Source organism: Xyrauchen texanus, chromosome 12 (assembly GCF_025860055.1).
Source record: "Xyrauchen texanus isolate HMW12.3.18 chromosome 12, RBS_HiC_50CHRs, whole genome shotgun sequence".
NCBI lineage: Eukaryota > Metazoa > Chordata > Actinopteri > Cypriniformes > Catostomidae > Xyrauchen > Xyrauchen texanus.
Genome location: NC_068287.1, coordinates 24,423,097 through 24,444,381, shown reverse-complemented (window position 1 = coordinate 24,444,381; position 21,285 = coordinate 24,423,097). Strand labels below are relative to the sequence as shown.

General features: G+C 36.7%; 2 protein-coding genes across 3 annotated transcripts in view; one reads left to right on the top strand and one right to left on the bottom strand.

Annotated features, from left to right (window-relative positions):
* The window catches only part of LOC127653165 (homeobox protein Dlx4a), a 40,272-nt gene extending 34,136 nt beyond the window's left edge, over positions 1–6,136 (top strand). Inside the window, exon 4 of the mRNA XM_052139731.1 lies at positions 5,299–6,136. Within this exon, the coding sequence (XP_051995691.1) occupies positions 5,299–5,553 (255 nt within the window). The 3' untranslated portion in view covers positions 5,554–6,136. The remainder of the gene's footprint in view (positions 1–5,298) is intronic.
* Positions 6,137–10,471: 4,335 nt separating this feature from the next.
* LOC127652744 (thyroid hormone receptor alpha-A-like) overlaps positions 10,472–21,285 on the bottom strand; it is a 79,592-nt gene continuing 68,778 nt past the window's right edge. For both annotated transcript variants that reach the window (XM_052139092.1, XM_052139093.1), the window contains 3 exons: positions 20,684–20,827; positions 19,278–19,536; positions 10,472–18,071 (listed from right to left, as the gene is read on the bottom strand). In XM_052139092.1, coding sequence (XP_051995052.1) covers positions 17,821–18,071; positions 19,278–19,536; positions 20,684–20,827 — 654 coding nt within the window. In that variant the 3' untranslated portion in view covers positions 10,472–17,820. The remainder of the gene's footprint in view (positions 18,072–19,277; positions 19,537–20,683; positions 20,828–21,285) is intronic.

The window sequence follows — 21,285 nt, the reverse complement described above, 5'->3', positions numbered from 1 at the left end:
ATTTAGTCCCCTAATGAGCAAGCTTAAGGAGACTGTGGCAAGGAACACAAAACTCCATATGACGTTGGTTAAAGGAGAAAAAAACCTTGGGGGAAACCATGCTAACTGTGGTGGCCAGTTCCCCTCTGGCTAAACAGCATTAATATAATACCAATATTAGTTATTTATGTGTTTTACAAGTCAAAATTTAAAATGAATAAATTAACTAAGTGTTAGGTGCTAATGTTTAAACAAAAATATATTGTATTAACTGTAAGATTAATTCCTAAAGTCATAGAACTTTTATTCTTAATTAACTGCGGAAGTGCAAACAGATGATTTATCTATTGCTAATTGGCTGATGAAGGCTGCAATCAATTTATTATCGACATACTCCATTTTAAGAGTGTAGTCCATCCTTTGACCAAGGTGATGCAGGCAGAGGTCAGTAAGGTGCACTGCAGTTTGACTGTAAGCTTGTGGCAGATTAATTTCTGGTGCAGTCCATTTTAAGTCCAAGTTTCAGGAAGTGTCAAGTGAAGTATCCCATGTCTGATGGTTTGTGCTGGCATCAGTTCATCCTCTGTGATGTCCATCATAGCAGACTGAAGTGATATCTGGCTGGCACAGGCTGCAGTTAGTCATCATCACTCAGCAACATGTAGTAGTGGGAGTCGAACATCAGGCAGGACTGAAGTTAGACATCATACAGAACTGTATTTGGACATCATGCAGGACCAGAGCTGGATTTGCCATGCTCTGGTAACCTCAGGATATGTATCCTGAGGTTAAGACAGGGAAACAAATAGAATAATATTAGTGTAGATGCCATTCATTTTAAAACATGATTAGAGAGTATGAGAAGTGTTTCCGGTTCAGGCAGACCTAACTAATGCAGCATAACTATGAGTTGATAGATCAATTAGGTGTATGCCTGGCTGAAAAGAGGCGTGGCTGAGTCTTTAGCCTAGACTTTAACTGAAAGAGTGTGTATGAGTCCCGAACCATCTTCAGAAGGCTATTCCATAGTTTAGGAGACAAATAGGTAAAGGATCTACCTCCTTTTGTGGATTTTGATATTCTAGGTTTTATTAACAGGCCAGAATTTTGCGATCTTAGTGAACGTGATGGAATATAGCGTGATAGAAGGCCACATAAGTATTGTGGATTTATACCATTTAAGGCTTTGTAAGTACTTAGGAGTATTTTAAAATGAATACGAAATTGAACAGTTAGCCAATGTAGCGACACTAAGATTGGGCTGATATGATAATTCTTTTTGGATTTAGTCAGCAGTCTAGCTGGTGCATTTTGAACTAACTGAAGTTTATTTATGGAACCTGCAGTACATCCTCCCAGTAATGCATTACTATAGTCTTGAGGTCATGAATGCATAAATAATTTTTTTGGCATTAGAAACAGAGAGCATGTGTCATATCTTAGTAATATTTCTGAGATAGAAGAACGCTGTTTTAAGAAAATTGGAAATGTGGTTTTCAAAGTACAGATTGCTATCAAATATAACACCTAAGACATTATCCATTGAGAGTCAAATTATATTTTAGCTTTTTTAGAGGTTTTCAGAGAACATCATATGTGCTGTGACTTTCATGTCATACCCATTCAAAGTGAAAGAATGTTGTTTTGGTGTCACACTAAGGTGTGCATGTGCACAACTTTGACCCCTTATCACAGATATTCCAGTGAGTTATGTACAGTGACACAAAAACACACAATCTAAATAGATAAATCCAATTCACCAAGCTTAAATTGCCCATTTACTTGATTTCATTCTACATTTCAAAAACTAAAATGAAAGGATACACTGAAGGCGCTGGAAAAATTCTAATCCATGCACCTACCACACAAGTTCTCTATATCATGAATTTTCTAGTAAATAATAAATAGGCAATTCTTCAATTAAGGGCACCTTTGACTTCTTCAAAGTTGTTATTCTCAGATCATAATTAAAAATTTTTAATCCTAAAATCCATAATGAACAAAAAAGTTCCCCTAATCGAAGAATCATGAATGGGATGCCATTTATCCCTCATAATAAAGTAGGCCTATAACAAACACAGTAATTGAACAGAAATGGAAGCAATATTCAAAATAAAAAAAATATTACATGCAAACATTGATATATATTTTTTAGATCTTGTCCTAAACTTCACATCATTGTTTCTTAATGCTCTTAATGTCATAACATAATAATTATAATCTAATTATTTTGAGTAAATAAATTAAATGAAACCTCCCAAAGTACATGGTAATGTACTATACTGTTTGAAAGTGAACCATACATTTGATTCATTGTTGTCTACACCTGAGGGCATTTACAATTAATGATTATCTGTGGGACAGGCTCAAATATTTTCAGATGAACAGACATCAAAAATTGAGGATATACAGTTATGTAATTGTGTGTGGTCAAGTTACTCTTAATAGTTGCACTATAAAGGAATCCACGGCAGTAACTGCAGCACATTTGTTCAATTTAAATATGACAAGTCATAGAAATCATAATAGCGTTTTAAACTTTTGAATGTTGCCTCTGGGACCTTGCCTTTTAGCCTAGACAGCTTGTTCCATCCATTGTCTGATAATAATACACACAGAAAGAGTTTTAGTAATAAAAAAAAGCAAGAAAGTACAAGAATATGAGGCCGCACCACAATTCCTAGGTGCTCTGATGAGAATGCTGCAAGAGTGTTATCAAATGAAAAAAAAAAATAACTATTGAATGCCTACATTAAAGTAATTATTTTGGGTGTCAGTGTGCAGACTGAACTTTTAAAAGGATAATTGGACTTTCAACCAATCAAACAGTCTTGTGAAAAACATCAATGTAATTATGTTTCATTACAGGAGATTTAACAGCTCTGTGGGTGTCACTCTTTTAAGATCCATTGTAAATTCCAAATTAGCATGAATTTTCTCATTACTGGTCACATCATTAAGACATTAAATATGTTGGTAATATCAAGACTTGTTTACATCACATATCTTTGAAAATGCATGCACAGCAGTTTGTGCTGGGAAGAGTTCATAAAATGTTGGACTGATCTCAAGTATGTGCATTCAAATTTGGATTTTTTTTGCATCCAAAAAACTGTCAAGCTTTTTCCCCTCACTTGCAGCAAGCCTGTGTTGGCAAAAGCCTTGTTGTTCCACAGAATTTCATGCTGTAAAGCTGCTGGCAGAAATTCTCACTTGTGCATGTGATCTTTTGTTAATTCCGTTTTTTTAACAAAAAAAATCTGCAATAACAAAGAGCTCATGTTCACTGTGTGGGTATGAAAACATAAGAATAAAATCTGCCATTGTATTGATCTTGTAAAAATGTATGCACTCACACAAAAACTAAAGAAACACAATTCAAGAACATTTAATAAAAACCCAATTTCATTGTGTTCTATTCATTTAAATTTGTAAAATGGAAGTTTACAAACTCCATTTGAGTTGAGACTACACTTGTTGTGGTGTTAATGTAGCATTGATGAAACTGGGCAGGTGATTTCCATTTCCCAGCATGCTTAGCATGAGACTCAATAAAGAGAGTAAATGTTAAAATTAAGTGTTATTTTATGTTTTTGTGCAAGATGAATATATGTTTTAATGTATTGTTATGTTATGTTGAGATTTAGAAGAGTTTCTGTTATGTTGGAGTTTTGGGGGTTACCATTATGGTGAAGACTGAAGTTTCAGCTAATAATAAAAATAGGTTTATGTTGCACATGAAATTGATTGTTCACTTCATTAAACAAATGCTGTGCTAACCATAACATAGTTACTAAATTATACCCTGTAGTGCATTTAGCATGCTAAAGCTGTCCCTTTTTTTACCTGCTATTAAGATGCAGTCTGGGTGATCCGATCACATGTGGTTAGGTAAGACGCATTGCCATTTACACCTGGTCACTTTAATGTGTCTCCTGTGACCACTTGTGTTTGGATTTGGAGGTGAGGGTCTCTGTTTCATGACCACATACATCAGTCACTATGTTATTGCGTTACTGCATGAAGTGCAACAAAGTCAGAAAAGACAAAGAAAGTGTAAAAAACAGTGCACTGTTTCTCCCAGATACGGTTGAATTTTAATCTAAGCACAAACGCAACATGTCTATCAGAATTATCCTTTATTTTAGTGGATTATCTGTATTCAGGTGTTCGTGCTTCTCATCTGTGTTGATATCAGACACACCAAAGAAGATCTGTATCCGCTTTTTAAAATGGTACGATCACATGGTTATTTCCTTTTAAAGCCGCTTGTAAACGGCAAAGCTCAAACTCTTGTTTTAGTGCAGCGGTTGATTGACAGGTGAGGGGTGGAGCTTCACAACATCCAGAATGCATACAGGACAGATTAGCGATTACACATCAAATGTGATCTGGTGTTTTGAACCACATTCGTATGTTATTTTTGTGATCTGATCACAAAACATTTTACAACCCATTTAGACCTGTATTTAGGGCAGGCCACATGTGATCGGATCACCTGAAACGCATCTTGATACCAAGTGGATACAGGGCCATACTGTCACTAGTTTGTGCATAAAATATTAAAAGAGATTTATTTAGAGTTACAATGACATGTCTAATTTTGTTGGGATTACCCAATGCAACTAGGTTCTTTCCGCAAAAAGTGTTTGTGTTACATGCGGTAGTAATTTTATGTTCAGAAAGCTAATTCAAACACGTGGAACCGCTGTCCATGATTGAATCAAGTTCAGCCAAAGAGTTTTTTTTTTTTTTGGAGTGAGCAGAATATATAGCAAACACAAAGCCTATTTTGTTCTGTCTTAAACTTTTTAATTTTTACATATTTATCTATTACAAAATGTACATAATTTAGAAATCTACTACGTATCCCCAAATGTGTATAAATTACTGTCAAGTATAAAGAGTGCTGTTGTTATAATACACTGAAAAAAAAATGGCCTAAAAATGTATTAATATTTACATTAACTGTTTTGCTTCAAGCCAAAAATATTATTTAATATCACTGAATCAAAATGAACACAATGGTTGACAGCAACAAAACTAATTTTAAGGGTTAGAACAGATAGAAATAGCTAAATCAGGCAACAGTTGTAGCTTAGCACTTTTCACAGTGTACCTCTGTAGAACATGGACATCAATTGCACATAAATGTATTGGGGTAATAAAATGTACTTGTTAAAATGTTTTTTTTTTTTTTTTTTTTTTGCAATAAATGCAATAATTATTGAAAATACATTCATATTTTTAACAATAAAATTATAGTTTGAATAGAGATGAAAGATATGCGTTTTAAGAAATGCTAATCCCTTGTTACAGGTAAAGATATGGTTCCAGAACAAACGTTCCAAATTCAAAAAGATAATGAAGCATGGCTCAAGCGGACCAGAGGGAGAACACCTTCAAGCAGCTCCAAACTCTGGGCCACCATGTTCACCAGGAATGCCACCCCTGTGGGACGTTTCCATGTCAACCAAGGGTGCTCCCATCCATTCTGCTGGATATATTAATTCTTTTGGACACTGGTACCCTGGTCATCATCAAGACCCAATGCCAAGAGCTCAGATGATGTGACTGGATTTGTAGGACAATCTACAGTCCAATTCCCCACTACTGATTCTTATCAGTACACTCTGTTTCAGATCACACCTTTCAGCACTGTTTACTTACAGTCAAGCTTTCCTCAAGTTCCTCTTCATACAGATTTAGGTTGTTGACAAAGTTTTTTTGCTCACGGATTCATGGGGTGTTTTTTTTTTTTTTTTTTTAAAGACTGGAAGTAACAGCCTGACTGCTCTGAACTTGAATTTTGTATGCTCTAGGAATTTGAATAAAATGCATTGTCTTGTTGCCTCTTGGTTGTCTGGCTGTACCCTCTATCAGATATTGCAAAGCCTGCAACTTCAGCTGCTTCACAATTTTAATTTATCTGGACTGTTTATCTGTCTATTGCATATAATTTTTCCTCCGTTAAAACAACAGACTTAAGAAACAATGTTTTCAATTAGGAGATAGACCGATATATATATCGTAATTATCGGTTATCGGCAAAATAAATATGCCAATCGTTCCTCTGTGGCCAGTGCTGGAGGAGTCTACAGTTAGAAAGGCTTGTTTCTACTGTATAACAGTGATCTCTAGAATTTAAATAAAAACAATCAATGTAAGAATTTGTTGTCACTATCTTTCATCATTGACAATATTTATCCATGTTTTTATTCACACATGCATATTTTGCTATTCTAATGACATGTATTATTTAATAAAGTAGGCATATATATATATATATATATATATATATATATATATATATATATATATATATATATATATATATATATATATATATATATATATATATATATATAGTATACACTCACCTAAAGGATTATTAGGAATACCATACTAATACTGTATTTGACCCCTTTCGCCTTCAGAACTGCCTTAATTCTATGTGGCATTGATTCAACAAGGTGCTGAAAGCATTCTTTAGAAATGTTGGCCCATATTGATAGGATAGCATCTTGCAGTTGATGGAGATTTGTGGGATGCACATCCAGGGCACGAAGCTCCTGTTCCACCACATCCCAAAGATGCTCTATTGGGTTGAGATCTGGTGACTGTGGGGGCCATTTTAGTACAGTGAACTCATTGTCATGTTCAAGAAACCAATTTGAAATGATTCGAGCTTTGTGACATGGTGCATTATCCTGCTGGAAGTAGCCATCAGAGGATGGGTACATGGTGGCCATAAAGGGATGGACATGGTCAGAAACAATGCTCAGGTAGGCCGTGGCATTTAAACGATGCCCAATTGGCACTAAAGGGCCTAAAGTGTGCCAAGAAAACATCCCCCACACCATTACACCACCACCACCACCAGCCTGCACAGTGGTAACAAGGCATGATGGATCCATGTTCTCATTCTGTTTACGCCAAATTCTGACTCTACCATCTGAATGTCTCAACAGAAATCGAGACTCATCAGACCAGGCAACATTTTTCCAGTCTTCAACTGTCCAATTTTGGTGAGCTCTTGCAAATTGTAGCCTCTTTTTCCTATTTGTAGTGGAGATGAGTGGTACCGGTGGGGTCTTCTGCTGTTGTAGCCCATCCGCCTCAAGGTTGTGCGTGTTGTGGCTTCACAAATGCTTTGCTGCATACCTCGGTTGTAACGAGTGGTTATTTCAGGCAAAGTTGATCTTCTATCAGCTTGAATCAGTCGGCCCATTCTCCTCTGACCTCTAGCATCAACAAGGCATTTTCGCCCACAGGACTGCCGCATACTGGATGTTTTTCCCTTTGCACACCATTCTTTGTAAACCCTAGAAATGGTTGTGCGTGAAAATCCCAGTAACTGAGCAGATTGTGAAATACTCAGACCGGCCCGTCTGGCACCAACAATCATGCCACGCTCAAAATTGCTTAAATCACCTTTCTTTCCCATTCTGACATTCAGTTTGGAGTTCAGGAGATTGTCTTGACCAGGACCACACCCCTAAATGCATTGAAGCAACTGCCATGTGATTGGTTGATTAGATAATTGCATTAATGAGAAATTGAACAGGTGTTCCTAATAATCCTTTAGGTGAGTGTATGTTCATAACATATATGACTATAAGAGCATGCTACTACAAATAAGGTACAATGGGGTTAAACTCCCCCCAAGGTAAAAGGAACAGTTGACTTTATTTTCTCCCAAAACACTAAATAGCAACAAAAACTACCACAGCACTTTCCTAAACAACTTTTTGTCACTATGCACGGCAAAATATTCTGGATTCGTGAGATGTCTAAAGTTTGAAATTGAGGCAATTCAATTTTATATTTTATAATTTTTTTAATGCTGCAAAATTATGTAGCTAATGAAAATCCATGAAATGATTTATTATTTATTATGATTTATTTCTTGACAAAATACTTATTAACATTTTCAGTTTTGTTCAAGGTGATTAAATCGAAAGTTTTTCAATAACTGTCCAATAGGTGAATGGATAGTATTTAGGGTTAAAACATTTAAAAGATTTGTTACGAAGAATGTTCAAAGTGGGCTCACATTGCCTGATCTAATCACAGTGGAGATTCATTTGTTTATAGAATAATTTGATGTTATAAAATGCCAAATGTGTTTGAAATTAACAGAAATTGTAAACCATTTTCTAAAGTGGCTATTCTAAATATTATCAATTACATCACTGTCAAATATTATGCTCAAAAAAAGCATCTTGCTGTCTCAAAATTAATTTGCATTAATTATCACATTTTGCACTAAAACTGTTGCCCCTAATATAAAAATAAATGTATTTTTTTTCTACCTTGATACATTTTTGGAACAGACAAAAGTATATTTACCTGAAGGTGTACCTTTAGCCCCATTGTACCCTATTACTTGCCTTCTAATACTACTACTACTAATATAATTATGCTTATTAAATTATTGTCATTTGTCCATTGATATTCTGAATGCTAATGAGGTTTATTTAAATAACTGTGATCCAACTTAGAACCAAAAAAAAAAACAAAAAGATGTATATACTGTTTATTTTATGTGTGGACTTTTATATTCCATCATATGAAGTGTGATGCCATCTAGTGGTTTGATAACACAAAATGAGGGTGGAAGCTTCTGGCTGTGAAAAAGAGACTTCTGCATGCCCTATAAAATTTTAATGAAGTCTTTCCCGGGATAGTCATAGGAAAATGGATGTAGTTCAAATTTGAGTTCAAATCTGAGTTCAAATTTATCCCATTAATTTTAATACAAGCGGCTGTCTCTTCTAAGTAGTGTCTGCTACAACTTTGTTCTCAGCTTTATTTTGTTTCGAATAAGTGGTGTAGATGAATCGTTCTTGTTCACTTCCGTTATTTCGTGAATGAGAACGACCAAAGTTCTAGCAAGTCAGGCCACTGTCTGTCATCTTTGGTACTCTCTCTCCACCTGAGATTACGCTATAAACGCAATTTTCTAGGCTTGTACAGTTAATGCACGTTGTCGAGTTGATTCACAGGCGACGTCTTTATCTAAAAGGTGATTGGTTCTTTTACCTGTAAGGCGGGACTTCCTTTCTACATCCGCTGACTGTTGGCTGCCTTGGGCATTCTAATTTTCCCCATTCATTTTAATAGATGTGTCCCATTCATTTTAATTTAAGTGTCCCAGTGTTGTTATACTTAATATAAGTGTGCCTGGAATGCCACTTGACCAATCCAATTCCAGGATTTGAACTAACTGTTATAATTTTCAGCCTAACAATTACCTGACTGGGCTATATGTTAAGATAGGTCTTTTTAAGGTTTCTTTTATACTCCCAGTTTTCCCTTTCCACCACTGTGTCTTCGCCTTAACCTGTTAAGTTGCTTAAACCAGTTTAAAATGTTAGTTCACCCAAAAATGAAAATTCTCTCATCATTTACCCACCCTCATGCCATCCCATATTCTTCTTAAAATCTTTGTTTTTTGTTCAGAAGAAGAAAGTCATACGCATCTGGGGTATCAAGAGAGTGAGTAAATGATGAGATCATTTACATTTGTAATACATATTTTATATATATATATATATATCAAGATTTTCACATTAGTCTCCAATTTGTGTTACAGGTAAGGTGTTTGTACACTGTCACAAAGGTTGGCTGCACTAGTCATAACATACCTAATGCTTCATCACAGAATAAATAGACGTGCTGTACTGGCCACAGTAAGAGAGAAATGTGAAATTGGACCCAATGATGGATCACTGCATCAGCTTTGCCAGCTAAATGACAGATTGGAATGTGAAGGAAAGCTGTCAGCATTAATCATGTACCTTTTTTATCCCACTTTACTTGTGTTTTCAGTTAGTGTTATTAAACAGTGACATAGTCTACAGTTATTCTGTTTTGTTGAGATTTGTAGTAAAAAAAAACACATATTAATTCTGAAGACATGGATTTAAACACTGAAGTCATATGGATTACATTTTTTTTTGCCTTTATGTGTTATTCTGGTGCTTAAAATTTCTGGTCACCATTCACTTGCATTGTATGGACCTACAGAACTGAAATATACTTCTAAAAATCTTTGAGTTCCACAGATGAAAGAAAGTCATGTACATCTGAGATGGCATGAGGGTGAGTAAATAAAATAAGAATGATAATTTTTGGATGAACGATACCTTGAAGATAGCAAATTTCTCTAATACAACCCCCTTTAAACTGCATCAACAAGATGATGTCAGATTTTATGTTAAATAAACTGTTCTTGTTGCCATAAGAGTATGTTACAGTGGAATAGTCTAGAGAAGTTGCCTACACAAAAATAAAAGTAAAAGTAAAATAAAGTTTTTGGTAAAGTTGTTGGAAATCATTCGCTGTAAAGATAAAGCTGATGCTGGAAACATCAGCGGTCTATTTGCTACTTTAGATACAATTTTTGATTTGACTAGCTATGACAAATTTTGATTTGAATGTGATTGACAACATAATTGAAGAGTTCAAGACAAGAGGTCTTCACAACATACAACAATAATTTATTAAACATTTATTAAAGTGAAAAGTAGCACACATACCTGAGTTACTCATAAACCCTTCCCACATTTTCTCTGCTATCCTCTGATTGGTATGATGTTGTACACATCAATTCATTTTGATTGTATAGCTGCGAAAAGGACATTTTCTAATATTACACATTCTTACTTGATAGTGTTGGTTTCTCCATGTGAAAAGATAATTAATCTCAACTATAAACTTCAGTTTTGACCTCAGGCAATTATAACAGCAGAGAGAATGTTTTATTTTTTTTACCAAGCCACAAACAGTCCACTGAAGGCCATTAGTTCAAAAGACCCAATTGTTTAAAAGTCAGTTTGATCTTTCTAGCTTTGCTTTAAAAAATGTAAATATTAAAAGAAAAACAAACAAAGTCTGCATTGCATCCAATAATCCACTTAACTGAGGCATTGTGGGAAATAGCCTCATGGTGACCAAGGGCCTTCATCCACTACAGGTTGGTACTATGAGACAGTTTCATAGTGGGATAACATACAATGATACAAAGGATGATTTAACAGAGAACTAGATGTTCACCACTGACCCATAACACTAAACAGAAGATGTCATCTCAACACCACTTCCTGTTTGAGCATGACTAGCGGAAAAATTAGTGTTCTGTACATACATTATCTTGGTCTAACATATCCACAGGTAAGAAAAGGACACAGTGCACACACGTATACATTTTATGAACAACTGTGCAAGCTTTGTATTGCGATACAAGTTACTTTTCATGTGTTTGTCATTACAGAACTATTTTTGTGGAGAAAGTGTAGGTACAAGCATTGTTTCAGTGATTGTTCAACCTTTAATTAAATTTCTGTCATAATTTACTCACCCTTTCTCCAAACCCATATGACATTCTTTCTTCAATAAAACACAAAAGACATTACAGTAGGTAGAATGTTAGGCTCATTCACCATTCACTTTAATTATATTGAGGGGAAAAAAAGCAAGGAAAGTGAATGGTGACTGAGGTTAAAGTTCTGTCTAACATCTCATTTTATGTGCCACAGAAGTCAATACAAGTTTGGACCAACATGATGACAGAATTGTCATTTTTTGCTGAACTAACCCTTTAAAGGGGTCATATAATGCCATTTTTGTACAAGTTAATATGAATCTTTAGGGTCTAAATGAAAACTTTGTAATATACTTTTATTAAAAATTCTCATTAGTATTTTAAGAAAACACTAATTTTACCTGCTCAAAAACAGCTCTGATTTCAGCACGCCGTTTCAGTGCATATGACTTTAAATGATAATGAGTTTTGGTCACCCCGCCCCTCCGTAAACATTAGCCACATTCATTGTGAAGCGTGCAAGCGATTTGCAAAGATTAATATAAAGGTTAATAAAACGTTACACTTACTTCTTCTGGAGGTGCAGAGGGAATATAAATAGTTGGTACCGAATCTTTTTTCAGCAGCAGCTTCTTAGCAAAACCAGCTTTATACTGACCCTCGTTTATAAAGCAGTCTGGTGAAAAATTATTCGAGCAAACATGAACGCATTGACGTTGCTCGTGGGGAATATTCCCATCGTAAACAAAACTCAGCCACTGCGTCTTCAGCGGTTCAGATTTAGGAACATCAAAATGACTGCTGTGTTCGTTATTACACCGAAGAACAGGACACCACAATCGCTTAGGCGCGATTCTGCTCCAGTGTATCAACAATGATGACGGACTATGATTGACAGCTCGCTCACGAGCGAGGGCGGGTCTGTGTTGAAACACTGCTGTCAATCAACAATCCTGGGAGGGGCGTCCGACCGTGTGACGTCACACGGTCGAACGGCTCGATTTGAGGCAGGGGGAAAATATATAAGGAGATTAAAACAAAAACACTGGATGGATTTTTATCATAATAGGATGGTTGTGTACAGGCACAGCCAACACACATTTCAGTACAATCAACTTGAAAAAGTGCATGTACCATCATTATATGACCCCTTTAAAGCAAAATAATACATACATGTCACTTGCTGAACATAAAAATGTATATTGCAGTGAGGGTGAGTAAATGATGACAGAATTTTCATTCCTGGGTGAACTATCCCTTTAACACTTATATTTATACATTAGAAATGAGTGTGGCTCTAAATCAAACTTCCCACATGTATAATTTTTACGTGAGGCATGAACAGCTGTTGACAAAACAGAGGTATTTGTTCTGTATAAAATATCTAAAATCAACTGATCCCTGCAAGAGCATCTTGATATGGGAGACAGACAGCGTTAATTATAATCAGATGTGCAAAACCAGACTGAACACACAAGAAGCACTACGGCTGTCCACAGTGAGCATTTAAACACCCACAGTACAGTTAATATTGAAAACAATTACAAAAATGCAGTGCCTGACATTAACTTTGTTAACACATTAGTTTCACTCTTTTAACATTTGCTCCTCTTTATCACAATTCATTCACTGTCCAAAATTCACAATCCCAGTCATGCTATCGTAAATAACGCATTCCATCTGTAAATGTCTTATAAGTCCATAAAATGCATGAATATAACAGCAAGACTTTCTCAGTGCAGAAATGTGTTTTATAGAGAATGATTGTTTTATTTTAATTTTTTACATTCCTCATCAGGAGATAAAACAGGGTCACTGTCTTAATGGAATGGCAGGACTTCTTTTTTTTTTACACATTTATAGAACTTTTGGACCTTACATCCCAGACTATTTATGTTGACAAGAGATCCAGAGGCAGCTAAAATTTGTTGGTGAGTGAGAAAGTCATGATTTAGCCCCCTCTAGGCCGCTTGTTTTTCCCCCGAAAAAAACGTAATTCATGATTTCGCCCCCTCTAGGCATCATTGGTGTGGTTTCAGATTTATAACGCCAATGAGTTCAGAACTAGATGTTTTTGCAGGTTAGTTTCAATAAGTTGTCTTTTATTGAGGAGGAAGTATTGAATTCTGAAAGTGACAATTTGCTTTCAGACTTTTTAGCCACTTTTCCACCATCAGGCTGAATGGTTCTCATTGCGGAATTGAGCCTTTCCGTTTCGATCCTGGCTTGTCTGAAAGTTTTCGGTTTCTTTACCACTGTGGTTGAGCGAAATCAGAATTAGAATGGACTGACTGGGCAAGTGACCATTCATGGGTCGGCACATCACTTAAGTTGTTCCACCAGAACGATTCTCTGTCCTGAGTACGGTTAGCTATCCATGGTGAGAAATCCAGGCCGTACTGAACAGTTTTTAAGTGCAATTGCTACTGGAACCGTTAAATGCGTAGAACCGTTCAGGTCAATGGTGAAAAAGCGCATTTTTATTTTAAAAGATCGAGTAAAATGAGTCTTTTAAGAGTCATTTCAAGAGCATTTTGTGATTGTTTTGGCTAGTTGTGAGAGAGTGAACTCTGTTCTAATAAAAAGTGCTTTAAATTAAGTTGGTACATCCAGAAAAGATGGCTTTCTGATTCCCCATTTATAATAACAGGATTTGTGGACAGGGCTCAGCTGACCCTTGCTGGTGCAGTAGATTATGACTGTGGGCAGTGCATCTCTGCAGTGCTGGTGGATTGGATTGAGCCTGAGTCAGGTGTCTGGCCTGGGGCCTGATAGATGCTCAATGCCTGAGTTTGGCTGAGTCACAGTGAGTTTGTCCTGTATGCCCTTTTGTTTGTCTGTGTCACATTCATGCTTCATTATCACAGTGACACAGTATCAGGTAAAAAGAGACATCCGACTGTGGTCAAAACCCTGCTATCTATTTGAACCTGACAACTGAGCCAAATAAACTATTTGGAGAGATGCTTTGGGGTCTGGCTGTGAATTTTGCTGGGCAGGAGTTCATGTACAGTTCTTCATGTTTGGTTTTGAGCATGAAAAGTTCTGGTTGATTGACTGACAGTTCTTACAAGAATAAGGGGACATAAATGGGACTGGTTTGGCGGCATGGGGACTGTAGAACTGGGCTGACAAGAAATGAGGTTCCAGGACCTACTGGCTGAGAGCCATTACACTGGGGCCATCTTCCTGTGCTTCTCTCCAGAACTTTCTCAAAGGGATTGTTCACCCAAAAAAATAAAAGTCTGCCTTCATTTACTCACCCTCATGTTGTTCAAAACTTGTTTCACTTTCTTTCTTCTGTAGAACAAACACAAAAGGAGAAATTCTGAAGATTGTACTGGTCACTCTTTTCCCTGCAATTAAAATGAATGGGGACTGAATATTTCGAGCTTCATAAAGGATGCAAAAGTCCATAAATTGGTCCTTTATGTTAGAAACAGACTGAAATCTAAGTCAGTAATTTGTCTGTTTGTGTTCCACAGAAGAAAGTCGTACAGGCTTTAAAATGACATAAGGGTGAGCAAATGACAGAATTTCTATTTTTAAGGGTAAACTATCACTTTAAACCAAATTATTTTGCTGAACAATCTGTTAGCTCTGTTACAACACAGTGAAATTCATCCACAGTTATCCAGGAACAAAAGAGAGCCTGGCAGGTCCTCAGAAACAGGGAACAAGACTGACATTTGGGCCCACATCACAAAAGTGAAAAGATGAAAAATGACAACAGGAGCAGGGGCAGGGGCAGATTTAGGCATGGGCGACATGGGCAGCATCTTTCATGTGGGGCGGGTGGGGGGTGGTGGTGGTGAAGGCACGAGGCACCCACACAGACAAGTGGGGGCCCTTATCTCCACCAGCCATCTCATCTCTAACCACACACAAAGTCAACACAAGCGCTAGAACCGCTACTGATATGAGTGAACAAATGTATGCCTTCTTAATGTAAATGTGCATATGCTTGTGTAAAGGTTTAAGCAGGCATATGTAGGCTATGTCAAGGCAGGTGAGTGTGAATGTACTTTCTAATGCATGAATAAGGGGTGAGGTAGAGTCTGGTTGAAGACATGATGAGGAAAGTGACACTCATTTCATTTCCTCGTGCAAAGAGGTTGTCAAGACTTTAAAAAAATTTGAAGATTAACTATTCAGGGATTTTTGAGTCACGTACCTTTTCCTGATTATCTTAGTCACTTGCAAAATTAAATAAAAAAAAAAAACAGCAGGATGGATTGATTTTAGGGGGTAATACTTACACGTATCCAAACTAGGTAAGATACAAGAAGATTTCAGTGAGAAGTGATTTGTTTGCCAAAACTGAAAGTAGAAATGCTGTGCAATGCAGCACAATTAAAGCTAATCAGAACATTTGATGTATACCATCTGCAATCTATCAATGTGAGCAGGACTACCCAGCGCCAGCACCAGCTGCTGAAATAGAAACCATTCAATCGACAAAATGTGTTGTCGCTCGTCGCAGTTGGTTAGGACATCAACTCAGATTGACATGGAAGAGATAGCTTTATCGTTTGTCACTTTATCTTGTCGCATCTGTTTAGGACAGTGTGTTTGGCCTCATTAACAAAAACGTAGCAAAATTACCATGGCAATGGATTTTCGGACATGGTAATACCTTGTTATTCTTTGAATTAACTTAAATAACATGGTACATGAAGTTTGTATATATCAAAGTACCATGGTATTAACATAACTGTACCATGGTACCACCATACTCTGTAGGCTGAGCTTTCATATGTTATATCTATAGGCCAGGATGAAAAGATGCATGTGCCTAGGAATGAAGATCCAAGACCAAAAGCTTATTGAGAAAAAGGAGAAAAGCTCTTTGTGTCATATGGAGGCAAACAGCAAAAAGCAATAAGAGGCTATTCAGAAGATGAGGTCACAACATTTTCAACTTAGGTATCGCATGTAAGCATTACATGTACATTGGTATGCATGTAGGTAGATATGATAGGTAGGAAGGTATATGAGAACTTTATACAATGCCAGAGGTTAGTTGAGATGGTGCAGATAGAATCAAAAGCACGCATGCATGTATGTACATGTTGCTACATATATGTCTATATGCTGGTGCATATGAGGTATGAGAAGGTTGAACCCATACAAGTTCACACAACATATTAATGTATATACAGAGTGTATGAGTGCATACAGGTAGGTATGTTTTCAAAGGAGATATTCAATGCGTTCAAAGAGGAAGCCGAGTGCTAAAATACTGTCATAATTTGAGGGAGCCAAGCAATATTTTTAGGCCTATCTTGTAGAGCAAAGTTTTGCATAATCATGTAGTTGTTTAATACTGTTCTTGGTTTCCTCTGTCCTTACAAAAACAGCTTGAACCTGCTTAAACATGTTTTGAAATAGCTTTTGGGAGCAACATTCAGGCTACGGAAGTAAACATCCCATTCATTTTTTCCATAAACAATTTTATTTTTAATAATAACTTATTAACCTTTAAATACAGACCTAATGTGAGCTCCAAAGTTCTTAATCAATGGTATATGTGTCTGTTGAAGTCATCAGACAACGTTATTTCAACTTTATTTAAAAAATATTGTTTAACAGCCGAATTCCTGGTTAAGAACTACCTATAATCCTGCAAGGAATGATCCACCAATCAGAGAATCACAGAACAACAAAGTGCACCAAAAGAGCTCTGCAGGGATCTCCCACTGCATCAAGTATTGTGGATGACATAATCGAGTCGCCCTACACTCTCAAACGACTTATATGTTGGTACATATCTGAATATTTTACAATAACTTTAAGTATATATTTTCTGTACTTATAATCAACAACTTCAAATCAACACTTTTATATATTTTTATATTATTCCATAGTTTTTAGTTAGATTATGTCATCTGCAATGCTTCATGGGATTGTAGTTCATTCCCTCATTAAAGACATTAAGTACACAGTTATCTTTTTGTCCTGTTTTCAAATACTGTTTTTACTTCACATGAAAGTTTGTAAAGTTGTGATTCACCTCAGAGCTGGTTGGTTTGGTTCATGTTTAGAACTCTTATGTGAAAAGTTTTGAAATAAAATTCCTCTGGAAAAAATGAATGGGAAAAATATTTCCGTAACAAAGATGGTTGAAAATGTCTGAGCTGGCTCTAAAGCACTCTGAGATTCATTGACTCCTCAGAGAGGAACATTCACTGTCCAGGTCTACTTGTCACGCTATTAAAATAAGCTCCTTTTGAACTTGGGAGGTATGTTGGCATGAGAGGTAGGTTGATGCATGCTAGCTTTTTACTGTCTGTTGGAGGAATCTGAATGACAGGAGACAGTGGGGTCGAAAATGTGAGTAGACTGACACTCCAAAAACTAATCCCAAACACAACTGACAAGGTACCAATGGTGGGGGAAAAAAATACATGTCCCAGTTCGACTTTGCATGAGGTAAAAAAAAAAACTATGATTCTGGTATGCTTTGCAAAAATAAATTCATGATCAAATTCTTGGTCAAGTTCCCCTGTGGCTCACACCTCCTGATCTTCGAAGACCTCCAGGAAGAGTGGGGGGAAGAGTTCTGTGGGACACTCCACTTTCATGTGCAGGAAGCGGCTGGCGTGACAGGCTCCAATCATGCGTAAGTTTGTCACCTTCATCAGCAGCTTGGGCCAGAAGTGTGAGATGTTGTGCTTGCGGTGGTTGATGTAGTGCTCAAAGGCTAACAGGTACATCTCCTGACACTTATCGATCTTTTCTACACACGTCAGTCCTGAACGATCTGCACAATGCAAGATTGAAACACAAGTAAATTCAGTCATTACATGAATTTGTTTGGCAGACGAACCTATACAAAGCGACAAATTGCATTGATGATAGAAAGAAATAGGCACCATTAAAGTATCATAAAAGTAGTCCATATGATCAGAATGACTTGTGTGCTTTATTCCAAGTGTTCTGAAGAAATGTGATAATTTTTTGTGTGGTTTTCTGTATCTCTATTCACTGAAATGGCATATACCCATTTACATCTGGTATTAGGATGCATTTCACAAGTGGTCAGTGCTAAATACAGGTGTAAACATGTTCTAAAATATTTTGTGATCGGATTACAAAAAACAAATATGAGGTAGTCAAAAATGTATGTGATCACATTGTATTTAAGGTGTAAACGTTCTGAATGCGTGCTGGTCAGCAGCGCAGCACAATCCCTCACCTGTCAATCAACCACTGCACTACAGCAAGTGTTTTTAATTTTGCCAGTAACATACTGCTTTAAAAGTAAATAATTGTCCAATCTGAACATTTTAAAAAGCAAATACATGCACAATCATGAGAACTTCATGGATCTCCTTCAGTGTGCCTGATATTAACATGCAGTGACAAAGATGAGAAGCACACACATCTGAAACCCAGCAATACAGGTACTTCACTAAAACAACAGATAATTTAGTTTGAAATGTTGCATTTCTTTATATTTTAAATTTCAACTGCATCTGGGAGAAATGGTGGTTTTGTTTGTGTTTTCCTTGTTTATTCAGACTTTGTTGCACTTTATAATCATGTAGTAACACATTGACATTGCGATTGATATATGTTGTCATGAAATCAAAGACCCTCTCCTCGAAATCCGAACACAAGTGGTCACAGGAGACATTTAAGTGATCAGATGTAAACAGCAACATGTCTCGCCTGACCACATGTGATGACGGCAGGAACACTCATAAATGAATGATGACCAAAATTTGACTTGGAATATAGTGCATGTATCTTATAGACTACTTTTATGGTGCTTATTTTGGAGCTTGTTTGGTCTGTTTGTTTGAGCAGCCTGACACAGCAACACTGACTCAACCAGTGGTGTGAGTTTGGGTCATTATTTTTGAAACTCCATTTGGTGATGCTAGTGGTGAGGAAATGACACATTTCACTTTTTAAAAAGACATATTGCAATGCTTTTTAGAAAACCCATATCTGTAGCTCTCACCTGAACTCATGAGCAGTACAGCCTGCAGCAGTGCCACCTCTGAGTCATCCAGATTGAACTGTGACAGGCTCTTGCCCAAGTCAAAAATAGCATCAGACACCACCCCCAAACCTCCGTTCTTCAGCTGCTCTCGACTGACAGCCATCTCTCCGCTTAGGGTAAGAGTCTCACTCTCCGGATCGTACCGCACTGCTGCACGCAAGGACATAATCTCCATACAGCAGCCTTTCAGCAGGATAATCTGGTCTTCACAAGGCAGCTGTACACCAATAATAGAGAATAGAGCATACAGCTGAGCTCTACAGTAAGGATGACCCAAAGGTCCAGGGCCAGTGTGAGATAGTTTCAGGCCAGCTGATGGAACGGTTACTTGCCCAGTGCAGCCTTACTATATTTTACATTGTTTATCAAGGGCATATCTGGCTCAAACAACTTTCTATAAAAAAGGGAACATTGTTGTGGCAAATTGAGCTGTTGTAGATTTGTCACCAAGGTAAAGTTATCTCACATAGATGATGTCTAAGTATGTAATAATTTTTTGTGGTAGTCTTGCAAGCATCGGTTAGATCTGGTTTAAAATTATAAATAAATCAGTAATGTGTCGCACTGTGTTTAATAATTTTCCAGCAAAAGTGTGCTTATGAATATTTCGTATAAGGATCATAGTTATCAAATGTTTTACATTTTTTTACACTCAAAATTATTTTTCTAAATTGTTTAAAATAATAACTTTTGAAGCTAAAATAATTCTAATATTTTTGATGTGACCAGAGAAAATTTTGGCAGGGCTAGTAAAATCTGGACTACTAGCACGAACGTGCTAGCGGAGAAAATCCTTATTGTTGAACCTTTAACAGGAAAACACTATATTCTTTTGACAGTTACTGATCTGCCATATAAATTATGGCATTTTGGGATTCCTAGTGAGACTAAAATCACAAGCATCTCTCCTCAACTAGAGACAGAAAAGAAGCTTTGCTTTCCTCCAGTACACTAAGGCACCAAGTGATGATTTGTGATTATATGTTCACAGGAGAATGACAAAATAACAACTGTTTTAAAGCAGAGGAACAGCCCATAATCCCAGCCAATTCTGTTTTAATTAAGGTATTACTAAGATGTGATAACAAACAAGAACACATGTGAAACTAGACGAAACACACAGTGAAAGATGAGAAGTCACACAGATTTGTGATTTGTGCTGTGACAGCTGGAGCTGAGCATATAATTGCTCTTTCACAGCAGTCTCTGTCTCTCACAGTTTTCGTAATAATGCAGTACAGTGATGTTTACGAAAATGTGTATTTATCAAAAGACCATTATTTGTTCAAGGGCTTTCGGTCACAGTGAAGAAATTAGCAAGTGTTTGGTTACAAATGCAAATCTTTGCAACAACAGACACTAACCTCAGAGAACATGGGCAGTTTTTTGGCAAAGTCCACAACTCTTGTGATGGCAGGGGTGATAATCTTGGTGAACTCACTAAAGGCCTCCAGGTCCACTTTGTCATTGTCTGATGTGGGGGCTGGAGACTGTCCAATGTCTTCTGGCTGAAGGACAAACAAATATAGGGATGTGACAGGAGTGAAAAATATCTGTGAGGTGTTTCTAATGAAATGTGACAAAAAACATCCATCCATCCATCCATCCATCCATCCTCATTTATCTAAATCATTCACCCAGCATGTTTTATATGAGCATGCTGTTTCTTTGAATATAAATGGAGTATTAGTCATTGCCTTGTGAAAACGCCATCATCAATGCTCATTGGTCAACATCATCAATGTTCAAATCAAGGCAGCTCACTCTGTCTAACACTTCATCTTGTTGCTAGGCAATGTACGTTTTGACCCCTGACATTCAAACACAATTGTCATGATGAAGGAATTATGCACAGCTTGATGATGTGACAATGGGGACGATTCTCAAAAGAACAGTTGTGTACATACTGTAGGAGAAAAGTGATATTTTTAAGGCATAGGGTGGTCAAATGTATTTTATGTTTTCT